At 39.4% G+C, this 12398-nt stretch overlaps 1 protein-coding gene across 7 annotated transcripts in view; it reads left to right on the plus strand.

Annotated features, from left to right (window-relative positions):
• Positions 1 to 12398, plus strand: part of ZFYVE28 (zinc finger FYVE-type containing 28) — a 309168-nt gene that overhangs the window by 211763 nt on the left and 85007 nt on the right. For all 7 annotated transcript variants that reach the window (XM_073342720.1, XM_073342722.1, XM_073342726.1 and 4 more), the window contains exons 3-5: positions 6100 to 6237; positions 9204 to 9406; positions 10724 to 10813. In XM_073342720.1, coding sequence (XP_073198821.1) covers positions 6100 to 6237; positions 9204 to 9406; positions 10724 to 10813 — 431 coding nt within the window. The remainder of the gene's footprint in view (positions 1 to 6099; positions 6238 to 9203; positions 9407 to 10723; positions 10814 to 12398) is intronic.

The following is a 12398-nucleotide window of genomic DNA, read 5'->3' on the forward strand; positions in this document are numbered from 1 at the left end:
TGGGCAAAAATCACATTGGGGAAGAAAACTACTAGAGCCTCGCCTGGGATAGTGCTTGGGGTGTGCTATAGACCGCCGGGATCTAATTTGGATATGGATAGAGCCCTCTTTCATGTTTTAATGAAATAAATACTAATGGAAACTGCATGATCATGGGAGACTTTAACTTCCTAGATATAGTCTGGAGGACAAGTGCTAGTAATAATAATAGGGCTCAGATTTTCCTAGATGCAATAGCTGATGGATTCCTTCATCAAGTAGTTGCTGAACCGACTAGAGGGGATGCCATTTTAGATTTGGTTTTGGTGAGTAGTGAGGACCTCATAGAAAAAATGGTTGTAGGGGACAATCTTGGTTCAAGTGATCATGAGCTAATTCAATACAAACTGAATGGAAGGATAAACAAAAATAAATCTGCGACTTGGATTTTTGATTTCAAAAGGGCTGACTTTCAAAAATTAAGGAAATTAGTTAGGGAAGTGGATTGGACTGAAGAATTTATGGATCTAAAGGCAGAGGAGGCCTGGGATTACTTCAAATCAAAGCTGCAGAAGCTATCAGAAGCCTGCATCCCAAGAAAGGGAAAAAAATTCATAGGCAGGAGTTGTAGACCAAGCTGGATGAGCAAGCATCTCAGAGAGCTGATTAAGAAAAAACAGAAAGCATACAGGGAGTGGAAGATGGGAGGGATCAGCAAGGAAAGCTACCTTATTGAGGTCAGAACATGCAGGGATAAAGTGAGAAAGGCTAAAAGTCAAGTAGGTTGGACCTTGCAAAGGGAATTAAAACCAATAGTAAAAGGTTCTATAGCCATATTGTCATAAATATAAAGGGAAGGGTAAACCCCTTTGAAATCCCTCCTGGCCAGGGGAAAGCTCCTCTCACCTGTAAAGGGTTAAGAAGCTAAAGGTAACCTCGCTGGCACCTGACCAAAATGACCAATGAGGAGACAAGATACTTTCAAAAGCTGGGAGGAGGGAGAGAAACAAAGGGTCTGTGTGTCTGTCTATATGCTGGTTTCTGCCGGGGATAGACCAGGAATGGAGTCTTAGAACTTTTAGTAAGTAATCTAGCTAGGTACGTGTTAGATTATGATTTCTTTAAATGGCTGAGAAAAGAACTGTGCTGAATAGAATAACTATTTCTGTCTGTGTATCTTTTTTGTAACTTAAGGTTTTGCCTAGAGGGGTTCTCTATGTTTTGAATCTAATTACCCTGTAAGGTATCTACCATCCTGATTTTACAGAGGTGATTCCTTTACTTCTATTTACTTCTATTTTTATTAAAAGTCTTCTTGCAAGAAAACTGAATGCTTTTTCATTGTTCTCAGATCCAAGGGTTTGTGTCTGTGGTCACCTATGCAAATTGGTGAGGCTTTTTATCCAACATTTCCCAGGAAAGGGGGGGTGCAAGTGTTGGGAGGACTGTTCATTGTTCTTAAGATCCAAGGGTCTGGGTCTGTAGTCACCTAGGCAAATTGGTGAGGCTTTTTACCCAACCTTGTCCAGGAAGTGGGGTGCAAGGTTTTGGGAAGTATTTTGAGGGGAAAGACACGTCCAAACAGCTCTTCCCCAGTAACCAGTATTAGTTTGGTGGTGGTAGCGGCCAATCCAAGGACAAAGGGTGGAATATTTTGTACCTTGGGGAAGTTTTGACCTAAGCTGGTAAAGATAAGCTTAGGAGGTTTTTCATGCAGGTCCCCACATCTGTACCCTAGAGTTCAGAGTGGGGGAGGAACCTTGACACATATAAATAAGAAGAAAACAAAGAAAGAAGAAGTGGGACTGCTAAACACTGAGGATGGAGTGGAGGTTAAGGATAATCTAGGCATGGCCCAATATCTAAACAAATACTTTGCCTCAGGATTTAATGAGGATCTTAGAGATAATGGTAGCATGACAAAGGGGAATGAGGATACGGAGGTAGATATTACCATATCCAAGGTAGAAGCAAAACTCGAACAGCTTAATGGGACTAAATCGGGGGGCCCAGATAATCCTCATCCAAGAATATTAAAGGAATTGGCACATAAAATTGCAAGCCCATTAGCAAGAATTTTTAATGAATCTGTAAACTCAGGGATGTACCATATGACTGGAGAATTGCTAACATAGTTCCTATTTTTAAGAAAGGAAAAAAAAGTGATCAGGATAACTACAGGCCTGTTAGTTTGACATCTGTAGTATGCAAGGCCTTGGAAAAAAAATTGAAGGAGAAAGTGGTTAAGGACATCGAAGTCAATGGTAAATGGGACAAAATACAACATGGTTTTACAAAAGGTAGATCTCTTTCTTTGAGAAAGTAACAGATTTTTTAGACAAAGGAAACACAGTGGATCTAATTTACCTAGATTTCAGTAAGGCATTTGATACGGTGCCACATGGGGAATTATTAGTTAAATTGGAAAAGATGGGGATCAATATGAAAATTGAAACGTGGATAAGGAACTGGTTAAAGGGGAGGTTACAGCTGGTCATACTGAAAGGTGAACTGTCAGGCTGGAGAAAAGTCACCAGTGGAATTCCTCAGGGATCGGTTTTGGGACCGATCTTATTTTATCTTTTTATTACTGACCTCTGCACAAAAAGTGGGAGTGTGCTAATAAAGTTTGCAGATGACACGAAGCTGGGAGCTATTGCCAATTCAGAGAAGGACCGGGATATCATACAGGAAGATCTGGATGACCTTGTAAACTGGAGTAATAGTAATAGGATGAAATTTAATAGTGAGAAGTGTAAGGTCATGCATTTAGGGATTAATAACAAGAATTGTATTTATAAGCTGGGGATGCGTCAATTGGAAGTAACGGAGGAGGAGAAGGACCTTGGAGTATTGGTTGACTACAGGATGACTATGAGCCGCCAATGTGATGTGGCCGTGAAAAAAGCTAATGCGGTCTTGGGGTGCATCAGACGAGGTATTTCCAGTAGAGAGAAGGAGGTGTTAGTAGTGTTATACAAGGCACTGGTGAGACCTCACCTGGAATATTATGTGCAGTTCTGGTCTCCCATGTTAAGAAGGATGAATTCAAACTGGAACAGGTACAGAGAAGGGCTACTAGGATGATCCGAGGAATGGAAAACCTGTGTTATGAAAGGAGACTCAATGAGCTTGGCTTGTTTAGCCTAACCAAAAGAAGGCTGAGGGGAGATATGATTGCTCTCTATAAATATATCAGAGGGATAAATACCGGAGAGGGAGAGGAATTATTTAGCTTAGTAACCAATGTGGACTCAAGAACAAATGGATATAAACTGGCCATCAGGAAGTTTAGACTTGAAATTAGATGAAGGTTTCTAACCATCAGAAGAGTGAAGTTCTGGAACAGCCTTCAAAGGGAAGCAGTGGGGGCCAAAGACCTATCTGGCTTCAAGATTAATCTCGATACGTTCATGGAGGAGATGATATGATGGGAAAACACGATTTTGGCAATTAATTGATCTTTAACTATTCATGATAAATAGGTCCGATGGCCTGTGATGGGATGTTAGATGGGGTGGGGGATCTGAGTTACTATAGAGAATTCTTTCCTGGGTGTCTGGCTGGTGAATCTTGCCCACATGATCAGGGTTTAGCTGATTGCCATATTTGGGGTCGGGAAGGAATTTTCCCCCAGGGTAGATTGGCAGAGGCCCTTGGGGTTTTTTGCCTTCCTCTGCAGCGTGGGGCATGGGTCACTTGCTGGAGGATTCTCTGCACCTTGAAGTCTTTAAACCATGATTTTAGGACTTCAGTAGCTCAGACATAAGTTAGGTGTTTGTTACAGGAGTTGGTTGGTGAGATTCCGTGGCCTGCATTGTGCAGAAGGTCAGATTAGGTGATCATAATGGTCCCTTCTGACATTAATATCTATGAGTCTACTGTCCAGGCTTCATGAGCCATAGGAGGAAGAGGTAGGTTGGGGTAGGTGCAACCGCATGGTGCTGCTGGCTGGGAGAGCAGCCTGAGGCAGAAACCTCCAGCACACATGATATTCCAAGGAGGACTGAATCTCCATGAGACAAAACTTAAGAGAATGATCTGGAGTCTTTGGCTCCCATTTGGTGCTCTAAGAGGAGGATAGCCATGTCTGTCCAGGTGCCCGTGATCGACCTCAGCGAGGTCTCTCAGGAGCACCCAGGAGACGTACGACGGCTATCAGTCCTACTGCACTGTCTGCCACGAAGGCAAGGAGCTGCTGCTGTGAGCAATGCAGTATCGTGTCTGCCAGCAGCACCCAGGAGACATACGGTGATGGTGAGCTGAGTGGGCTCCATGCTTGCTGTGGTATGGCATCTGCACGGGTAACCCAGGAAAAAGGGCACAAAATGATTGTCTGCTGTTGCTTTCACAGGGGGCGGGGAGGCCTGACGACGAGTACCCAAAACCACCCGAGACAATGCTTTTGTCCCATCAGGCATTGGGAGCTTAACCCAGAATTCCAGTGGGCAGCGGGAACTGTGGGATAGATACTCACAGTGCACCGCTCTGTAAGCCGATGTTAGCCACGGTAGTGAGGATGCACTCTGCCGACTTAATGCGCTTAGTGTGGCCATACGCAATAGACTGTATAAAATCGGTTTCTAAAAATCAACTTCTATAAAATTGACCTAATTTTGCAGTGTGGACATACCCTCAGATACCAGTGAATAGTAAGTTTTGGTGAATGTTTACTCTTTAAATGGAGACTGCTGTATCTGTTGGTTATTTGTTGAGGCGACAATGCTCTGTGGTAACAATGATTATAGCAGCCTGCATTAGAATTGTAGGAAATGTGACTCTGCATTTGAGTCAGGGAGATGTTGTTCATCCCCAAGGGAGGGTAAAGAGGAGAGTTTTCTTTAAACTTCTTGTTTGCTTTTTCATTTATAAAAAAACACAACGAAAAGCAAAAGAAAAAAAATTGTAAACTTAAAAGCATTCTGCCTTCTAAACATACTTCTCTAAGTGACATATTCTGTTTATTTGTTTGAAAAACATTTTAGGTATAAAGAAACAGACTACATTAGAGAAGATACGAGACACAAACAAAACATCTTTAATAAGGGCACTCTTGGCCTTTTTCAGATTCCAAATCTACCTTTCTTACATTGAAACAGTTCCATACAACACTCCCAAAGGATTTGTAAACTGTTTTCAGATAAATGAATACAGAATATGGGCCAGATTATTTACTGAATATCAGAAAGCTGGTTATGGCTCCCCTATTCTCTTGCCTCAGCCCAGATCAGAGCAGCCTCTAGGCTTCTCTACCATGCACTGGCTGCCTATGGTTTTCAAGGGGACTGCAAGGGAGGGAGGAATAGCAGTCAGGCACTCCAGCTCTGTGCCTTATGGACACTTGGGAGTGGAAACCACCTGCTTTAGACTGCCAGAGCAATCCCCTCTCATTCCCTTCCAAGAAAGTCCAGTTCTTATATTCTGATTACCTTTAGGGTACTCTGAGAAGCATATTTTAGGAAAATTGCAGCATATATTGTTAGGGGTGATGGTCAAAGTTAAAGGTGAGGAATCTGATTTATTTGTGCTTCCTGCTTATTTAGTGGAATTTATATATTATGGGGTTGCTGTTTCTTTTTTGATTTAGAAATACAATAAGAATTTTTCACGGGTGCCTAGAGCATTCAGATAGGTGTCTCTTGTGGTTTTTTAAATCTACAGTGTAAATAAATGAATACATCTAGAATCTAGTCAGTTTTTTTAAGAAATATACGTTTCCCTTAGTTCCCCTGCCAATTTTTGTGGCTTTACAATCAGATTTTTCTCTTTTAATTTGTTTTCTCTCTTGTGTTGATTTGCAAAAGACCCCACATAAACAAAAGGAAGCTCACTTTACAAACTGACTTGTTACATGGGGGAGCAGCGCAACTGATTATGCACAAAGTGCTGCTAAATACGTGCAGTAAGCAACCTCAAAAAATAGTGAACGTGTTCTCTTTCCCCCTCCAATCTATTTTATTCATGCTAACATGTAAAATGTCAAGTGTGTGATTTTTAGGTGATGTCCCCTTAGTTCTATAAATATTGGAGAAAATATCATGGGACTTCTTTGGTTTCAGTTACTTTCTTTAAAATATATCATATGACTGCATGTGTACTATCCATCCGTTTTTGTTCCAGGATAATGTTTTAAACATCGTAAATCAAATCATGGATGAATGCATTCCACATGAACGGGCCAACCGGGACTTCTGTGTTAAATTTCCAGAAGAAATACGCCATGACAACCTTGCAGGGCAGCTTTGGTTTGGAGCAGAGGTAGGTCACTGTTGTTTCTATTATTTTGTTTTAAAGGAAGATTGGCTTATTGCATGCTGCTTGTAAAGTATGTTTGAGGGCCTGTATTTGAAATGTGTGGGAATAATTTCTCACAAAAAAGCATATAAACTTGTAGATCGGTATTCAAACATTTACTTTGAAAATTAATCTAATTAGTTATTAATGTATAGTCTAAAAGTATTGTTTTGTTGTGGTTTGATATCGGTTGTGCTTGTGAAATACTAGTTTATTTTAATAACCGTGTTAACATAAATTTGTCTTCCTTTAAATAATGTGTAGGTACCCTTAATGTATTAGTATTTGATACATATTTTATATATATTGGGTCAATTTATATTGGGAGTTGTATTTGCTATGAATAACTATCCCATGTAGAGTGTGGAAATTCTACAGATGTCCACAGGTTTTCATGTCAAACTTGGCTCATGAAAAAGGATTCTACTCTATCTCATTCCTAGAATTAAAAGTATTCTTTTAGGGCTTTCTATTCTATCTCCTTCATTTGTATTAATGGCACTAATGATTGAATTATTAGATATATATACAAAATAAAAAGAGCAACTACCCAAGATTCTAAGCACCCTTGCCATGAATTCTGAACAAAAATTAGATTGCTCACAGAACACTAAACTCCTTTCTCTGATTCATCTGACTTCTCTCAAAGGCCCACCTCTATAGAAGCCTGTGTACATAGGTGTCTTGCCGTATGCTTTGATGTTTAATAGGCTTAGGCTATTCTGGACTGCAGGAAAGTCTCAGGGTCCAGAGCTGAGTCAATAGCTATATATCAATGTACATGTCCATTAATGATGTCAGGGGATATGGAGCATGTGTAGACAAACTAACCACTCCTGAAGGCCCCCTCATGGTAATACACAACTTTGCAACACTTCTGCCTCCTCTTTGGGGCGTTTGCAAAACCAACTACAGTTTCTTGACATTATCCTGATGAATTCCACAATCCCACTGTAAATTACCACTGTAATTAGAGCCAGAAACTATTGCTGGGTTTTTTTGCATCTGGGGTGGAAAATGCTTGAAAAAGCACTGAGATCGACAAAAACATTTGGGGAGAAAAGGAATTGAACCACATTCTAAATGTTTTTCTTTGCAGGTGTTACATAACTGATTGGTATTTTTGGCCTGCCTGAATCAGGCTTTCACTGGCTGTGCTGAACAGAGTTGCTGGTTTCAGAAAGTGTTCTATACAATGATAAAGTTCTGATGATTCACTTAATTGTAAACAGAACTAGGATCCATGATCTTCCTTAAATGTACATAGTACAGGAGACTGAATTTATTTGTATAAACCACTGTGAGATTAGCATGTACGTTGTATTCTTGTCAGCATCCTCATTTTGAATCTTATTCAAACTAAGAATTATAGCCATCAACATCTCAGACTTGACTTTACTGTAATTATTGCTTTGGACTACCTAGAGAACAAGAACAAGAGATCTTGGGAGTGCCCTTGTATCACAAATCAGTACATCAAACTGCTGAGCAAGGTCTAGGATTATAGGTCCTCCTACAGAGCTGGAAAAATGCCTTCCATCTGCTGCTATTTGGCAGTCAAGAAAGAGACCCAAGAACAGGGATTGAAAAAAGAGAGAAAAATAAAAGCCTCAAGAACAAAATACCCTTTGTTTTTCTTAATTTTCAAAATATATTTCTATTAAATGCAGCAAGTATGATTTACTTCAACATACATATACTTCCAAATCAAGGGACCTGTCCAGCCATGGAGATTATTAAATATCTTCTGTTATATTATATAGTAAGGCTTTTGCAGTTAAAAAAGTGAACAGAATGTTGGGAATCTTTAAGAAAGGGATAGATAATAAGGCAGAAAATATCATATTGCCTCTGTATAAATCCATTGTACGCCCACATCTTGAAGACTGTGTGCAAATGTGGTTGCCCCATCTCAAAAAAGGTATTTTGGAATTGGAAATGGTTCAGAAAAGGGCAACAAAAATAACTAGGGGTATGGAATGGCTGCTCTATGAGGAGAGATTAATAAGACTGAGACTTTTCAGCTTGGAAAAGAGACGACTAATGTGGAGATATGATAGAGGTCTATAAAATCATGACTGGTATGGAGAAAGTAAATAAGGAGGTGTTATTTCTTCACACAATGCACAGTCAACCTGTGGAGCTTCTTGCGAGAGGATGTTGTGAAGGCTAAGACTATAACAGGGTTCAAAAAAGAACTAGATAAGTTCATGGAGGATAGGTCCATCAATGGCTATTAGCCAGGATGGACAGGGATAGTGTCACTAGCCTCTGTTTGCCAGAAGCTGGGAATGGGCGACAGGGGATGGATCACTTGGTGATTACCTGTTTTATTCATTCCCTCTGGGGCACCTGGCATTGGCCACTGTCAGAAGACAGGATACTGGACTAGATGGACCTTTGCTCTGACCCAGTATGGCCGTTCTTATGTTCTTAAGGCTTCTTAAAAGATACGAAGTATGCCTATAAAATATCCATGAGCTTGTGGGCATGCACTGACCAGTGTATGAAATAAAGGTCCCAACAGTAGCAGAAATTCAGTTCCTTTCTCCAGAGATAGGCTTATTTTTCAAAACCAAACAGTCCAATACAAATCAAAACCAGAACATTAGCTCTTGTTGCCTGGTCCCTTCTGAAATCTTTTCCTCTTAAGGCTTCTGCCCCTTCCCACACGGAAAATCCCCTTCTAGGCTCTTCCCCTTGATCCTGGGTCTTCTGCAGGAGCCTTCCTGCTACCTTTAGTTCTCCCAAACTGAGCTGGCCTTTTATCTGAGGACCACAAGACCTGCAGGGACCTGGCCTCAAACCCATCACTTGGGAGTCACAGGTGGGGCTAAGCCCACTTCCCTTATAGGGCTATCCTGCGCTATAACATTTTCTTGGATAAAGTACAACCTTTTAATCCATTTTTTAAAATGTTATTTCCACAGTGCTTGTCTGCTGGTTCCATTATTATGAATCGTGAAATTGAGAGCATGGCTATGAGACCATTGGCCAAGGATCTGACCCGCAGCCTGGAGGAAGTTAGGAACATTATTCGCGACCAGGCCTTAAGGGATTTGAATCTTTACACAGAAAAAATGAAAGAGTCGCTTAAACATTTTGATGTCCTTTTTGCTGAATTTGAGTTAAGGTAACAGATTCAAAAATATATGTATCCTGAACATTGTCAATTATAGCTACACTTTCTTGCAGAAGAATCCTTCTTTTTCTCCTTTGTCAGATTTTGAATTTCTTTAGCAGTTTATACCTATTTATAACATTGTCACATCCTTTCCCCTTCTATTCAGATTTTAAAAAAATCAATAGCCACTTAGCAATCAGAATTTGCAATCTTCAAGTACAGTGTAATCTCTACATTAGCATACTGGTATGATATTTGGGAGAGATTTTCAAAGGCACAAATGGAAGCTGTAAATCTTCCCCATTAATATTGTTGTCAGGAGAAAGATAAATAAAAGGGCACATGATAAACGTGTATACAATAATGAATAGTCTAGAGAGTGCAGAGCAGTAGCTTCTGTTCTCCTTGTCTCATAACTCAAGAGAAAGGAGATATTTGATTAAATTTAAAGGTGGCAAATTCAAGACAGAGAAAAGGAAATACTTTTTACACAAGGCACAACTGAACTGTGGAATTCATTGTCAAAAACAAAGCAAGAATAAAGAAGAGATTGAAGATTTACATCCAAAACAAGAATATCCAGTATAATAGTGAATGTTGACATAAATTTAGGAAGAGATATTAAACCTCATGTTTCAGAGTTAAAGTCAATCTCTAGCTTTGTCAGAGACAGGATACTGGACTAGATGGACCATGGGTCTGATCCAGTGTGCAGTTCCTATGTCCGGTAGAGGACCAGTGACTTACACACAAATATTGCATGCAAGTACTGCTTATCTGCACATAAAAATGTATTTTTCAGTAATTGTACGTAATTTCACACATACACTAGACTTTATTGTGCCAACGTTAGAGCCCCTTAAATTCCACAGTCTACTGATCAGCTATGCTTTATTAATGTAATTTCATTTGGAATAGCATTAGATAAAATTCTTAATTTTATTCAATTACTGTGCTTTTAGAAAATGTAGAGTAAACTATTCTTCAATCTAGAGAAAGCAAAAAAAATTGGATGAAGATTTGATTGTTGAATATTTGTAACAGTACTTATGAAGTTACTGCAGCAGTCTGCTTCAGTAATAAATATAGCAATTGAAATTCTTTTCATTTCCACTGAATTTGTAAAGTTCTTTTAATGCAAATTTTCAAAATGTATTGAAAACCATCATAGTTCATTATTAAGATAATTTGACCTGCATTTCTTTTCCATTACATTATATCTGATTGTGAAGGGGTTAAGAAAAGTAATTAAAATATACTACTTTTTAAAATCTTTGAAGGGATTGAAAAGTAATTAAAATATACCTCTTTTTAAAATCTTTGTAGTTATGTATCAGCCATGGTACCTGTAAAGTCTCCAAAAGAGTATTATGTACAGCAAGAGGTAATCGTGCTTTTTTGTGAAACAGTAGAGAGGTAAGTGCTTTTCAGAAATATTAATTACACTTTTCTTTGCTGTAATTACCTATGATCTGGCATATTATGCAAATTTCATACCTGTAATCTTTAGGAAGCAACATTTCATTTTCCTGAAGTGAAAAATCAAAAAACATTAGCTATTTGCAGAAATGTTTTAAAATATATTACTGTATTATAGCTGGTGTGCATGGTTATATTTATAGTTAAGGCTGATTTCAGAGTAACAGCCGTGTTAGTCTGTATTCGCAAAAAGAAAAGGAGTACTTGTGGCACCTTAGAGACTAACCAATTTATTTGAGCATAAGCTTTCCTGAGCTACAGCTCACTTCATCGGATGCATACTGTGGAAAGTGTAGAAGATCTTTGTGTGTATATAAAAAGATCTTCTACACTTTCCACAGTATGCATCCGATGAAGTGAGCTGTAGCTCACGAAAACTTATGCTCAAATAAATTGGTTAGTCTCTAAGGTGCCACAAGTACTCCTTTTCTAGTTAAGGCTGACTAAGCATTTCCATTCTAGAGGCCATTTTACCTTTTAACTTTTGGGTTTACTTTTCTGGATCAGAGGTATTTAGGGTTTTTTGTTTGTTTTTTGTTTGATTCTGGGGTTTGGTGTAGCGTGGTAGGAAAAGGAGATTTGCGCAAAAAATGTTTAGGGTATTTTTTTATTTTGTTTTGAGAATGAGGGCACATACTTCTATTAGAAAAAGGTTTCAGAGTAACAGCCGTGTTAGTCTGTATTCGCAAAAAGAAAAGGAGTACTTGTGGCACCTTAGAGACTAACCAATTTATTTGAGCATAAGTGAGCTGTAGCTCATGAAAGCTTATGCTCAAATAAATTGGTTAGTCTCTAAGGTGCCACAAGTACTCCTTTTCTTATTAGAAAAAAATCTTGTGCCTTGTATTTGGACATCTCTAAAGACTCAGTGGTTTGGAGTACAAAGTTGAAATTTGTGAAAAGATAGTCCGGGGGAGGAGAGTGTCCATGAAAACTGGTTTTGTTTTTCGTTGCATTGGGAAGTCTTAAATTGTACTTTTTTTTAAAATGACAATGGATTCAGCCTCCCAGTATTCTAAAACCAAGAGGTATGCTCTGTGCATGTGTATACATGGGGTTATGGATTATACCAAAGCAGTTTGTGAATCCTGTGTCATTCAATAGCAATGATCTTACCTCCCTCAGTATGGTATTTTAATATGCATGCAAACACTGTTTCACTTTTGGCATTCTTTTGCTGTGTAGTCAGATTGTCTGGTCAAAGAAAAATGGAGACAATGGCTGCTTGGTGGAAACATGGGCTTGGGAGAAGGAAAGGATGAGAGACATGGGAATTCTGAGCAGGGACTTACTCAGAGGTCTGTTTGGATGTGGCTATGTTACACCTCTGGGGTGGTCTTCCACATCTTTCTTTGGTGGTGGTGGGGGCAGGTCTCAAGGCACCAGGTGTATCCTATGTCCCCTAGTCCACAAGGGGACAGCATCTCCTCAGGTATGGCTCATCACCAGCAACTCCTCAGGAATGGCTTGTCCATCCTTCTACAGCTAAGGATCAACAGAGAGACTGAGATGGACTCTCTCC

Source organism: Lepidochelys kempii, chromosome 4 (genome assembly GCF_965140265.1).
Source record: "Lepidochelys kempii isolate rLepKem1 chromosome 4, rLepKem1.hap2, whole genome shotgun sequence".
NCBI lineage: Eukaryota > Metazoa > Chordata > Testudines > Cheloniidae > Lepidochelys > Lepidochelys kempii.